The sequence below is a fragment of the Thermobia domestica genome, chromosome 5, assembly GCF_964235325.1.
Source record: "Thermobia domestica chromosome 5, izTheDome1.hap1.1, whole genome shotgun sequence".
Classification (NCBI taxonomy): domain Eukaryota; kingdom Metazoa; phylum Arthropoda; class Insecta; order Zygentoma; family Lepismatidae; genus Thermobia; species Thermobia domestica.
The window spans coordinates 113173023-113188008 of NC_137458.1; the positions used below are offsets into that span (position 1 = coordinate 113173023).

Below are 14986 nucleotides of genomic sequence, written 5' to 3' on the forward strand. Positions count from 1 at the left end.
GTTTGGTGATAAAACTCTCCAAGGAGAACTTTTAGTTTTACATAAACACTGTTACAAGCTAGATGGTAGAGCTAAAGAAACCTACGAGGACTTGAAAGCAGTTTATGGGGATCAAGTATGTTCATTTGACGCCACTACCAGATTAATTCGATCATGTGAGTAGGGGAAGGAGAGAGTAAAAGATTATCCTTACTCTGGCCAACCTTTAGAAGCAGTGAACGAGAGAACGATTCACTGGGTGATATAGACTATGAAAATTCAGTTGGACAGTATTTGGTTGTATTTTTATTGGCCCAAATACAGTAATGGAGTTAAATTCACGTAGCCTTTTGTGAACACAGAATGTATCCTAAACTGATTGATATTAAAACTCAAAGTGACTTACTATACTGTGATCAATAAATTTATCGCATGTAGTAGATTCTGCTTGGATATTTATTAAGGTGACATGTATTTTGGACGAATGATTGTAGTTTCTTCTAAAGTATGACTATGAACTTCAATGTTTAGTGATATCGATGTGATACAACACCGGAAAGATTTGAGAATTTCTTACCCGAGATGATTGATCTCCGGCCGTTGCAAGTCTCTTCTGCAACGTTATCGTTAGCTTAAGTTATTTCTTATTTTACTGATTACTAGGGTTCTATTTATTTTAGTACTAAGGAATAGCGAAGGAGATACATTAATATTCTGTATATACGGGTTCTGCACGTTGCTAATTGAACACTTATACATAAAAATTTCTGGATGAAGTATTTCAAACAAGGCATGTTGGCAACATCCACAGAAAGTACACCCTGTTTCAAAAAGAATATACGTATTTCGAATGCATATATTTATTATACTTTAAGACATACGAATACGAAATTTTACACATATTTACGAACCTCTCAAGTTCAAATTACAGTTCAAAGTTCAAATTATAGATGTTCAATATGTCCCATCAGCGACACGAACAATTTCACATCGATACTCAAATTCCTCCCATACTCGGGCAAGCATGTCCTGCATCACTGATGTTATGGCAATACGAATCTGGTTCTTCAACTCTTCCAGGTTCTGTGGGAGTGGTGGTACATAAACGTTGTCTTTAACGAAACCCCACAGGAAGAAATCACAGGGTCTCAAATCCAGTGACCGTGGAGGCCAGATGAGACATGCTAAGTCGCCAGCTCCTTGACGACCAATCCAACGGTTCGCTAGAGTTTCATTCAGATATTCAAGCACTTGGCGACTCCAGTGAAGGGGTGCTCAGTCTTGAAAAATGAAGTTGTCTTCGTGCAGCCTCGGAAACAATCAGTTTTACAACATAGCGAGATACTGCTGACTTAACAGTGCTTCCGTTAAAGAAGAATGGGCCGTAAACAGATGATCGGGATATCGCACAAAACACACTGACTTTGGGCGAATCTTGTACATGTTCAATGGCTGCATGTGGGTTCTGTAGGCCCCAAATTCGAACACTGTTTACCTGACCACTCGATGCGTTGTGCAAAAGTGTTATTGTCAATAGCATTCCGAATCTCGTTATAAAATGCCACATGTTTGCGTTTGTCATCAGGACGCAGAGCTTGTAACAGTTGTAACTTGTACGGCTTCATAACCAACCGACGTCTCAAAACACGCCAAACTGTTGTCGGTACTTGTAACTCCCGACTGGCACGACGAGTTGATTTGGAAGGACTACGTTGGAAAGCAGTTTGAATTCGTGCAACATTTTCTTCAGGAACACGAGGGCGGCCAGGACTCTTTCCTTTACACACACATTCTGTATCTACAAACTGTCGATACCATTTGCGAATGTTCCACCCACTCGGAGTATCAATTTGGTATCTCAACCTGAAACTTCTTTGCACTGTAATCACGGAATTGCACTTCGCAAACTCGAGAACACAAAATGATTTCTGCTGCGGGGTAGCCATTTTAAACATATGACTGTTACCAAGCAAAACAGAAGACAATATACCTAGGGCTATTAATATAAACTAGATTGTATTCGTTTCTGCAATAGCCGAGCCGAGGCGCAGCGATCGATAGTTTAGACAAAATAATTCTTCAGCATGTAGACAATTGTTCGTAATGCGCAACTGTTCAATAGTGTGGCGTATACTGAGATAGCACCAATTGCATCAGTACCACGCAGAGGAGTACGAACACGTAAATTTACTGACTGCGAGTTCGGCTTTACCAACGCCTTAATTTTGTCAATTTCCCGGAGTTGTGATTTAAATCCAACTTCTGGTATTCATGAACAAATCCTGTTCTATTCATAACCACGTTATTACCAATCGAAATACCCATGTATCCAGTGACAATCAACAACACTATTAGCTGCTGTCAACTGCGAGAATTTCCGCTTATATCATCGTCTCATACCATACCGCATAGTCTTAATCTCCCAAGGTCAGAACTTTTGATAATGAACTTGTCTCGTCGGAAGACGCTATGGCTGTAACAATAGCGCGTGCACGGTCATCCGAATAACACATTTGCTTAATGTTGCATTTGAAAAGACTTTGGCTTTAGCTAACTCCCCTTGCACACTTTTAGTTAGCGTTGTATGTAGTAGTTGCTGTATGAAACTACAATAGGAATGCAGTGATATTCCGTAAGTTTCCTTAGCTTAACGTCTGTTTGATATCGATGTGTGGACTAGTTTCAGAGATGCGTTAATTCCAAGTCGGGATATCTATTTCGGAACTATCCTAGTCAACCACGTATGATGGACATGGTATTTTGTATTTTTTTAAAAAAATTGATGTTCTAATGTAATTATTCGGTTGTTTCACATGCGATACCCAAATTCCTATGAGAAGTCCTTGTGTTTTATCTCCCCAAATGTGATTTCTCTTGGGGTTCATTCACTTACTTGGTTTGCTGTTCGATAGTGATGCGTGCATGTTCAGAGACCGGGCGAGCCTATCTAGAACTGGCCTTAGATAGGAAATCCCTGTGGACCTGTTGACAAATCTATTGTATATTTTATTTATATACAAATTGTTTCGTACTATTTTACATCCCCTAAAATTGTTTCATATCAGACCGAAGTAATCCATGAAAATACTTAGCTCAACTAAATATTAAATGCTACACCAAACGACCTCTAAGTGAATGTTTTTACAGTGTACTGTAATATAATCTACTTAGGTGTATTAACTTTTTATAAAATGATATTCGTGGTAAACCAAATTAGTTTCTTTCCAGAAATGAACAAACAATTTCACTTCCTGAAAGTCAGAATCAAGTGACAGTGAACACTCAAAAATCAAAAGCAGAAAGAGATACAGGTGAAAAGTAAGTTGTAAACTATATAAGCACTGAAAAATAAAGGGAGATAGTAGCTAGTACATAAGAGAAGCTAGAGACTACGCTCATTAGACTAGTCAAAGAAGTCGTTAGAATAGACATAAAACTACAAGGTTCTGCATATCTCATATTTGAAGTTTCTCCTTTCATTTTGTTAAGTATTGAAATGACAAGTTTATAACAGTGCTGGAGGTCTTCTGTAAGACAGGCTATCATTTGTAATGTACTTCGTCCTTTTATGCTTTTAAGCTAATCTTTTATAGCTATCAATGTAGATTCTAATTATGTAACAACAAATTGGTACCTTCTCTAGCTAGGACATTTTTTTAATTAATAATAATAATATTTATTTATTTATTTATTTTTTATTTATTTACTACCGACAATGAATTATACATTTTAAAATGATGATGTTGAATTTCAGTATAGCGTCTCTTTCAGCAGCGAGGCTATGTGAGACGTGGACCTACTGATTAACGTGGAATCCGAACCACATGAGCTCCCGCCGACATTTTAAAATGAACCTTAGTAAGTCCTTTCTTCATTCTATAACCTAATCAATAACAGAAATACCATGTAAGCGTCTATCTCCCTATTCCTAAAATTACGATTATGCAGGGATTTTTTTTTTTACACCCCCATAACACCCTCCCTGTGATAGGCAATATTCCCCCGGCAAAACAGGTTGATACCCCCCCTCCCCAAAAGGAGGGTGTACAATTTTTTATATTACTATTATCAGTACCATAAGTGTAAAATATAGCCCAATAAATCTCTTGGTGATGCTTTTCTGGTACCTGGCACGAAACTCAATCTATTAGCTTCGATTTTCTATTTTAATTTCTCTACTCACGAAATCGTCTGAAGTATTACACTGAGAATCATATAAACAATCCATGTTAGAACTGAAATCTGATACCAGTATCAAAGCTGGTTCATTATAATCAGTAAAATGAAGGTGATTAGATAACTTCAAACGAGCAGTAAGGAACTGAAAATCTGTCCGTGACAAGCTGGTGCTCTGGTGGTGGCGCACGCAGGCTGTTTCATCAAGAGTAGCATTGTAAACTGCTCGTGTTTCATTTGTTCGATAACAGAGCTTGAAACAAGAAATGGTGGTGTGAGAGCGTCAGTCTGTCAAATGAATGGGCAGAATAATTAAAAAATACCGGCGTTGTTAGTCCCTTTGTCTTTATATACATCTAGAAAACTTTCAGAAAAGGGAAGAAAACATGACAAAAGCAAAAACCATATGTGTGCAGTACAAGCTTCATTGCAAAGTGACAGTGTTGCTACTCAAGTGCATCAGCAGTTTAACATTCAGCGTGAAGGTATTTCCGTAGTAACTAAAGATTTGTTCAAAATCGCACATTTCCTATTTTCCGAAGAAATACCACATATATCCAAATGGAGACCCCTAGTTAGTGCAGTGGCATTGCTCGACTATTCAAGAACAATAAAGCAGCATACAAGAAACTCACCAGAGAATGCATATCACTTGTCGCATTACTCTATTACTTTTATTATAGAATCATTTGGTGTCGTCATTGAATCTACAAAAGTAAAGTTCTCTAGAATTAGTAAATTCTCACTCCTGGCAGACGAGTGCACAGATATGAATGGAAGAGAAATTCTGGGTACTTGTACACGTTACATAGAGGATTGCAAAGTGAAGGAGACCTTCGTTGGTGTCATTCCAGTTCAGTCTACTACGGCACAATGCATCAAAAAGAATTATTCGTGAAAAACAAATTAGGGCTTAGTACTGCAAAACTGACTGCTGTGGCGTTTGATGGGCTTCAAATTTCAGCGGTGAAAAATTCGTAGTTCAAGCACGTCTCAAAGTAGTTTCACCTAGATTGATTTTCGTTCATTGCAGAAGCCATCTTTTGCAACTGGCTTTCATAAGGACGTGTGGAACTCCAAAAGATATCAAAAGGGTTGTAAATGTAATGAAACTGTACACAGCATTTCATGGGAATCACAAGCAGCTGAAACTTCTGCAGGAAGTGAAATCTTCAATAGTCGCTAGTTCTCACAAATTGGTGCAACCTGCTTCTACTAAGTGGCTTTCATATGAAGGTAATTTTTCTGTGGCAATCAAACATGCTGCAATATACACTGCGTTAAAGCATATCTATATTGATGAAGGAGACATGTCAGATACTGTTGGATTATTGTTGGAACAAAGAAAGACATCGACAACTTTCACACTAGTACTCACACCAATACATTTTTGCAGCCTCTTGCAAAACTAAGCAAATGTCTGCAGATATCAAGTGGAATGATACGGTTACAGCACAAATTGTTGGAAGGTGTCATTGCACATTTGGAAGATATCACTTTTGAGGAGATTTCAGAACATGCTGAAAGTGTTGTAGGAAAGGCAAAATCTGGAGGTGTGAGAATGTAAAAAAAAAAAAAAAAACTTGAAACTTCAAGAGCTCAAGGTTCTTCTCTCCAATTACTAGTTGAAAAATATCAGCAACATGAAGAAAAGGTTTGACAATACTCTCCAACAGCTGTCTTACTTCTATGTCGTCCTCAGAAACGCCCCCGATTCACCTGACTTAACTGAAGTGACCAGCATTTGTAATGTCAATAAACCTGAAGTCGAACTAGAATATAAAAACAGAATGTTATGTTCAGAACGATGCCGACTTAGCTGTGAACATATGAACGATTTAATGAAAACATGTATAGAAAGCGTATATATATTCATGATATTCGCTCCGGTTTTGAAGTAGAAGAGCGAAGTCTAAATGAACTGATTGGATAAAGCTTGCAACATCTGGTTAAAGCAACCTCATAGAAATGTATAGGTAACAACTATGCATAAAGATACGTGAAGAATGAACATGATGCAACTTTGGTAGAACAAAAAATATGTATGAGGGCAAGTATGTGAGCGCGCGTGAAAGTGAGAATAACAAAATGTGTTCATAAAATAGCAAATAATGCAATCCTTTGCCGAGGTTATGCTAAATTTATAATGTATATGTAGTATTAAGCAAAGATACGTTTTTTTTTTTTTTTTTTTTTTTTTTTTTTTTTTTTTTTTTAACATAAAATGTATTACAATTTACACCCATCTCTAATTCATTACACACACACACACACACACACACACTGAAGAAAATGTCTGGCAAATACCCTGCGATTATGTTGTTACGAAACAATCCAATCAGGCAAATTTATTTTTGTAAGTTCGGAAAGACAATTCTACGTTAGTGAACGGATATTTTGAAGGTAATAACCATTATATGATTAGAGGTAAGTTGGAAATAACGTCAGATATATGATTGTGGTGAAAAGCTTCCCCAAAACTGTCACATGTCCCTTACTATTAACTTGGACCTGAATCCAAGACAGCCGCGATTATTGTACTATACATTAATAAACGCGTTTCTATCTCGACTGTGTCACTTGCTCTAACCGTTCCAAACGTACCAAGTACCTTCATCCCATACTGTATACTACACAGCCATGCAAAACGAAGTCGCTGGGGGCATCATTCTATATCAAACTGAGCTAATTTCTGCCACGGGTTCCTTTGGTCTAACATGGAATCATTTTATCGGGTGAGACAAGAAAACTGGAAGTCGAGAAATAAGGACCACCCTAATACTATATACGAAAGTATGGTTATTTATAATTTTATATTTTATATATATATATATATATATATATATATATATATATATATATATATATATATATATATATATATATATATATATATATATATATATATAATCATACATACTAAACCGAACAATATCGTATATAGGCAGGAAAAAAAAAAGTGTTCTGTACGGAACACGAAACAATTTTTATTGGGAAGAATCACCTGCATATGTGAGATGCATGATATATGTACTGAATGTAAGTACCTGGAATGGCAGTGTTGGTAGTTTCTTCTGGCATCTGTTCTTCCGGAGGGGAGCTTGGAGAAGAGTTTATTTCTGCCGTTGTCTCTGCTTGTTCTGGCAAGGGGCTTGGAGATTTCGTTTCATCAGTTTGTTCCCCAGAGGGCTCGGTTTCTCCTATGGACTTCTCTACGGGAGAGGTCTCGGCTTCAATCTTAGCCTCGACTGGAATGGACGTGGATGGAGAAATTGTTTCTTCTACACTCTGCTCTTGACCATTTATTTGTGCTTCTGTTTTGGCTTCTGGTTCTTCGCTTTTCACTTCACTCTGAAATGATTAAAATGTTTAGTGTATAAATTATTACTTCAATATTAGTATACTAGACAATATTTCAATATCTAAAATTTCTTTCTTTTTACCAAGTTTTAAGGAATTAACTATAAAAATTCCACTCATTGAAAAAATTATATCAAATTAGTATTGAAGAGGTTTACGAGATATGATGAGTTTATAGTAATATCTCTAATAATAGTATAACTCTTCACTTTACTTTGTGCTGATGTTCCACAGGCTTTCCTAGATAAAAATTGCGAGTTACAAATTCAAAGAAGGTAGAACTTGCTATTACCATTTGAACAATTTCTTCAATTAACTAATCAATTAGCAGAATTGACCTAACAAGTAGTCCAATGTTTGAAACAGTTACAGTACAGTTTCTTTTATTTCACATTTTTTTTTTAAAAAAAAAGAACACTCTTTTTGTTTTGAAATCCGCTAGGATCATCATGCTTTGATACCTATTTGAGTTAAGAAACCTCTTTTGTCTAGTTTATACCTATGATTACAAATAACCTCTATCCAGAAAGTTTGGTGAATGACGTCGGTCATACTGCTCACGGTCGTTAAGTGCGCTGCCACCGCTGCATCCCACGCCGGGCAGGTCAGTGGCGTAACTAAAGGTTTGGGGGCCTCCCAGCAGACAGCGTGGAGTGCGGCCCCTTCTCTACATTCCACTTCACGATTTGGGGGGGGGGATGATGGCTCTATGCGCAATGCGGGGTCTGCGGGGCCCTTATTTACGCCCTGGGACAGGTCAAGACATGCCTGAAGTTTCCAGCAGCGGCGCTGCGAGTGTGCTTATTGTATTGGAACAGCACATTGTAAAAATGATGTAGTGCGCAGTCAAAACAAAAAATTGAGCAGGGAACTAATATTGTTTCAAGCTTGGAAAAAAAAAAAAAAAAATCAGCAAAAGGGTCTCATGAAATGCTAAATGTTTAAGAAAAACGTGCGGTCACCTTTAAGTGTATTTATAAGTAGATTCAATGTTTCCGAGAAGGGCGGGGACACCTTGGAAGATTGTCCCCGAAAGATTGCCTACAACTGGACGCACCCCGGACAGTATACTGAAAATGGAAATTGGTCGTGAGACAGCCCATCTCAGTGATCCAGGATTTGGGTAAACGCAAGCTTTGCTCCCAACTCTTACCCCATACTTTGACGTTGGAACAAATGCAACTTTATGTGGAGACCCAAATTACTTTGAAACTATCGTCACGAGCGACGAGACCTGGTGCCTGAGATACAACTTCGAAGGCAAGGGTCAAAGTAGTGGAGTGGCGAGGTCCAGGATCATCGAGAAGCAAGAAGGTGCGAAGTGAAAGATTCCGCATAAAGACAATGCTCCTTCGACTCTCAAGGTCTCATTCATGAACAATTCATCCCTGAGGGTACCATGTTAAATGCCGCTTCATACGCGGAAATAGTGAAACGACTGCTGGAACGAATCAGGCTGATACGCCCTTAGTACGCCAAGCAAAGTCCCTGCTCCACGACAATACACGGCCACACTGCCTTTCTGATGCTACAGTTCATGGGCCATAGGGGATTTATATCACGCAATCATCCACCATACTCCCCTGAACCTTTCGTTCTCCAAATTGAAATCCGCTTTGGAGGATCAAAGGATTTCGGACATCCAAGGGGATGTTATGACCCGGCTGAAGGCCATTTCTAAAGAGTACGCCACTGGTTTTCAGGACTTACGACCATTCCCAGAAGTGCAATACCATTAACAGATTACTTCGAAGGACATTAACTGTTGTTCCAGGTAAGATAAAAACCCATTCGAAATATAGGCACTTTCACCGAACTTTCTGGACAACAGTATATAGGTAAAGCTTAGAATTTTGCTAAACAAGGCTAGTATTATGGAAGATCAGTAGTCTGGAAATTTTCCTAATAAATTTGGCTGTACGCAATTTGTGATTTAATACAAACGAAGGTGGGGAAAATTTCGAAAATAAATTGTTACATGTCAAGGAAAAACTTCAACGTTTCAAATTTTGTAAAATACATTTTTGTGCACCACGGAATATCTTTAACGGAATCACCGAGTAGTATCTAATAGTACACGTTAAGTCTATACTTTAAAAGGTCAAAACATTACAACTAACCTCGACATTTTCTGAGGAAGCTTTCTCTGATTCTTTGCTTTCTCCATTAACAGCCTGTTGCTCTTCTTCGGTCTTCTCTTGCTGCTCTTCCTGAAATTAAAATTCAATCTTAATACTATAGACAAAATAATTTTTATATGAGGAACTTTAACGATCTATACAAATAAAGTGATAAATTCCATATAACTCCATGGTCAAGTATGATTAATAATATACACAGAGAACTGATTGATTGAACTTTCAAAAACTGATCAAACTTAAAGGAAGGAAAGTAACTGGTGGTTACACATAAGAAATTTTAAAGTAACCAGAAATTAACATTTAAACTTAAACAAAAATATCAGTATTTGAAGGAACTTTCTCTTCAAATCTAAGAAAGTTATTTTAAAGGACTACTCACTGTGAAAGCACATTGCAATTTAATTAATGATATACTTCTATAACTGAACAAGCAGCCTGAAAGTCTCGGGAAGCAATACTGTATGTATCATTTTTTACCTACATATACATAAAAATGAAATTACACTGATACATCACTACGCAAAAACAATCAAAATTGAATGTTTAAACATAATACTGGGCTTTTCAAACTTTTTCAAACTAGGCTCATGAGTATACTTCGAAAGTGACAAAATTTTGCCGTCGGAGTATTAAGGCTTTTTGGTTCATGAAGTATAGGATCCGAAAGCTTATTTGAATCAGAATAAGGCTTTGAATATCTTGCAAAACCCATGTTGTTTGTTTTCACAATTAATTCAGTATCTAAAGAAAAGTGCAAGACCAACCTATAACTTCTTTATTTGCTACATACATCAGATAGTCTTATTTGCCGTTAAGATTAGTGTGTTGTAAAATTTTAAATGATCTGACCTTCCCTCTTTAAGAAACTAGAGAAAGCCAATGAGGGCAGTGGAGGATCTAGCCCGGGGCCTGAGGGGTCTAGGCCCCCAGTTTAATAATTTAGCAATTTTTGGAAGTTGCTAGTAATACGATGTGCCTACCATACTTTGGATTCTAACTGTCCCCAGTTTTCACCTAGATCCGCCTCTGGATGAGGGGATCGAAAGTTTAATCACACTGGTGCAGCTTTAGCACTATTTTACTAAGGACAATCTATAGAGTGCTTCAACTTAGTATTAGAGGTAACGCCACTAGTATCACAGTTGTAGTTGAACTTCCTTGAAATTTAACAATACTTACTTCTTTAATTTCATCCTTCGCAGCTTCAGAAACTTGCTCGCTGTCTTTCACTTGGTCCTAAAAATTAAAGAATTTTACTTAGATTCATTTAATTTCCATTAACTACCTAAGTAATTAGCATAATACACAATTACTCTTGTAACATTAAACCATACACATAAGCAAGCATATACGTATAACATTTATACACACATACATATACACAAGCAAGTTTTGATATGTAACAAGATCAGTTCATAAGGAGTTTGTGTCATAGTATTCACAAAAATATTATCAGTGCTCGTACTGAATTATAAATATCCACGCAACTTTTTGTGGATCCCCCCCCCCGAAACAAATTTGAGTACTACCAAACGCGAGTGTATAATTAAATTGTGTGTTAAAATACATATTACTTAAAATAATGGTTACGCAAGTTAGTATACAACGGATTCGTGTTGGTGCAATAGACCAGATATTGAAGGTGTCATACTTCCAGATATTAGGTACATTAAGGAGAAGTGTAAGGTTCATAACTCGATATAAGCTCGTAGCAAGACGACGAAGATAGACAAAAGCCTACGTGAGATGGATCACCGAACGCTGGAGAGGACTACCACGAAGAACCGTACAAGTAATGCGGTACAACAGAATGGAAAGCTCAATTAGCATTTGGAATACTAAGTTTCTATAACCAAAGCCTAACGAGGGCTGCATAACCACGACGTGTCGACATCTGGATGCCAGATTTTGATTCCGAAACTCCTGGTACGTTTCCATTTTACGCGAATCTTGCTGTCATAAAAACGACCTTGCTACCCGATCTTTCTATCTATCTACTGTTTAGATTTTACAACTTCTTGTAAGCAAGAAAGGTATTACCTCCCATGCAGCACTGCACTCGAGTGGACAAACAGTGAACCTCCTCATTAAAAACTTATTTTGGCGTACTCCCCCTCCCTATGCAAAAGAATCCGTTGTTTCGGAAGCGGCGAAACTTTTTTCTTTTGTGTCAGCGGGAGGGCGATAGCAGGTATCAAGCAAGACGTCCCAGAAAGTTGCGCATCGTTCAATTCCTTGCAAGATGGGAAGTGTTTTATGACCCTTTCAAGACTGTGGTACATTGTGAAATATAGTAGGGTTTCGAGTTTTTTAAAATGACAGCTACAAGTTCTTCTAACGTGGCAACCCATCTTTACCCGTGGTAGCGAAATGAAAATGGTGCGAAGAACACAAAATCCAGTCACTGTCTGTCCATATAATATGGACGAGTCTTTTTCCTTACTTCCAACAGACCGAGTTTATGTATAGCGGACGCTCCAGGCTACCTCCTTCCGTTAAGCATGGCTGCGGATCTGTTAATGTGGGGCCGAAATTTCATAACGTTGGTTCTATTACTAGTCCCAAAGCACGAATTACTGCACGTGATTATGTGGACATTTTAGGTGAACAGGTATATTCTACGGCAGGGTTATCCCAGCAACGATGCAAATTTCCAAAATGACAATGAGCCAACACACATCCAGGCCTGTTTAGGCCTGCGCAATACCAACTTAATTCTTGAATATCTATTGTCAATTTTAGTGCTGGGAATCCTGTCTGGTATTTCCTTCATCACTGAGGCTATAACGCATGAAGGATTATCCTCTGTTTCACTGGACTCAATGCATGAAAGTTTCCACCACGAACACAAGCTGTAATTTAGGCAGGAAGTAGTCCGACGTAGTTTTAAGTTTCATTTTGTTCCGATGTTTCAGTTATTGATCTATATTTTGCAATATTTTACTAATTATACTGAAAACTGCCTCCAAAATTCTATCGCCATGTAATAAAATAATAAACTGCTAAAGACAGGATCACGCGAAGCATTTTCATGTATGGGACATGAATAGACACCGTTACCCATTAAACAGACTCCATTAATGAATTCGGCCGAGATAATGACTACCTGTTGAAAAACAATTTAAAAATTTACTTACATATATGGAATAGGCTATGAATAGGCAGTTAGAATCCCTATTACCTGTTAATTCTTTAACATACTCCGTCGAGACAATCGTTCTAACCATTGAAAAAAAAAAAAAAAAAAATCGCACTTGCTCAAGAGCTCTCATGCGGAGTAACAATATTTTTTAAATCTTAATACATGATAACCTAGAAGAAGCGCGGACTGAATTTATTTTGAATTTGCTGTCCTATTTCAGTACTGAAATCTTTAAATTTTGGATAATGTTAGCATGGGAACCACGCGATCTCACTGAGGATAGATACAGAGTGTATACGAAGAAAAATATTAGCCGCTGCAAATTGTGACCGACTATTGACGTGCTTTATAGGAATGAAAATATTAAATTTTTGGTTATATATAATCTGCCACTTATTAAATCACACGAAAACTAAAGAGTTATCGAAATTGTAATCTCGTGCAAAGCATGTCCTTAACTCATCATTAGTTTTTGTGGTACTGATATTGTGAGGTCTCATATCGGCGACCTTGGATGACAAAGGAAGGAATGTCCGGATGACCTTCCATGCGACGCACAGTTCAATTGGACAATCGCTTCATTCTTGTCCAAGTAAGCAAAAAGATTTAAAGACTTCCGCACTCACATTTCTTCATGAAGCCAAAAGAAGCCTTCTGTGCCCTTCACATTGCACAACTTGTGCATTCAAAACATTTGAAGAGAACTACGCTTAGAAAATATGGCAAATAATGCGCAGTTAGCACAACAATATTAAGTCTTAACGAAAACAAATTCTAACCAGATAATCCATATGGATTATATAAGGTTCCACCGAGCTAATAAATGTGAAACGAAAGAGCATGGAATTTCAAGTAAATATCCTTGAAGAAAAAAGTATGCAAGGATAAAAATTGACATACGCAACATAAACCAATTTCTTATGGTCTATCAACGAGCACAATACATAGTACCTTACAGTAAGCAATAATGCACAAGGCAAATATTTTTACCAGATATGAGTAATACGATGCTAAAGTAGTCATTTAGCAAGTGGAAGAATAATACAATGCAGTTACATGGAATTATGATGAACAAGGCCTCGATGATGAAAGCACTGTTTACAGAATAAACTTAAGTCCGTTTAAGTACCGGTAGTGTTCTGATTCAGGGAATCAAAAGATGTAATACGCAATCACTGAAATGACAACAGTAGCCCTTCTCGAAAGAAGAGACAGCTTTAACAATTTTCTTTTATAGTATAGGCAAATTAGGATTGGAGACAGAAAAAAATTAGAAAGTAAATTTTTTATGTAAACACGTTCTATGTAAACGCAACTACGACTACTTATGCTTATGCGGTAATCTCATCACAATACTGTCACAGAAAATTTGAATATCACCGGACCCTGGTCAAGAAATAACTTATTCCCCATGGCACCTAATGTGAATACTTGGGTTTTGCATTTGCGGGTCACTGAAACGTTTTTCCAATAACACTGAGAAAATTTTCTCTTATTTCTTTTAATTTTAGGAAAGGGTAAATTTGCGTTGTATTAATTTAAACGTATTTTTATTTTTGTAGAAGCGTTTACTGTGAAATAGTACGGCGCAGCAAAAATAATAGATGGACTCGACAGGACAAGATTTAAGAAATATATCCAAACTGTTGCGAATAAAAACACCGAATTATATAATGAGCCTCGCAAGCCTCTCCCAAGTTAAGCTGCAGTTCGAGTGTACTATCAGGTACAAGAGCGGAAGGGAAGTCACCTTTCGCCTGAGGAATGGGGATGGAAAATAGGGGCGAGACAGTACGTACCCGTGACACGTACGCCAGATAATCTGCATCTCGTGTGGTGTGGATGCAAATGTGACTGTTCCAGAAATTGTGAGTTACGAAAAGGAGGGCTCCATTGCACATCAATGTGTGAAGAATGTGTGAGAGAATCATGTACAAATAAATTAGTATTAAATTCATTAGAAGACGACAATTGTATTTGTGATGATATTGAAAGAACTTCAAAAACCCTAAACAATTCAGAAACATTGAATGAAACAGTTAAAATGCAATGGTAGAGAGGTAGGTTATGTAATTTGTAATGCAGTAAATGATTTCTAAATTATAACACTAAATTTTTTAAATTTTGATATTTTAAATAATTTTGTTTCATAAAGTAAAATGCAGCTTTTTGCCATTACAAAGCCAAG

General features: G+C 37.3%; 1 protein-coding gene across 3 annotated transcripts in view; it reads right to left on the reverse strand.

Moving 5' to 3' along the window:
* LOC145686037 (uncharacterized) overlaps positions 1 to 14986 on the reverse strand; it is a 136205-nt gene that overhangs the window by 16369 nt on the left and 104850 nt on the right. For all 3 annotated transcript variants that reach the window (XM_081758906.1, XM_081758905.1, XM_081758907.1), the window contains exons 4-6: positions 10836 to 10892; positions 9636 to 9725; positions 7203 to 7506 (exon numbers count right to left, since the gene is read on the reverse strand). In XM_081758906.1, the coding sequence (XP_081615032.1) occupies positions 7203 to 7506; positions 9636 to 9725; positions 10836 to 10892 (451 nt within the window). The remainder of the gene's footprint in view (positions 1 to 7202; positions 7507 to 9635; positions 9726 to 10835; positions 10893 to 14986) is intronic.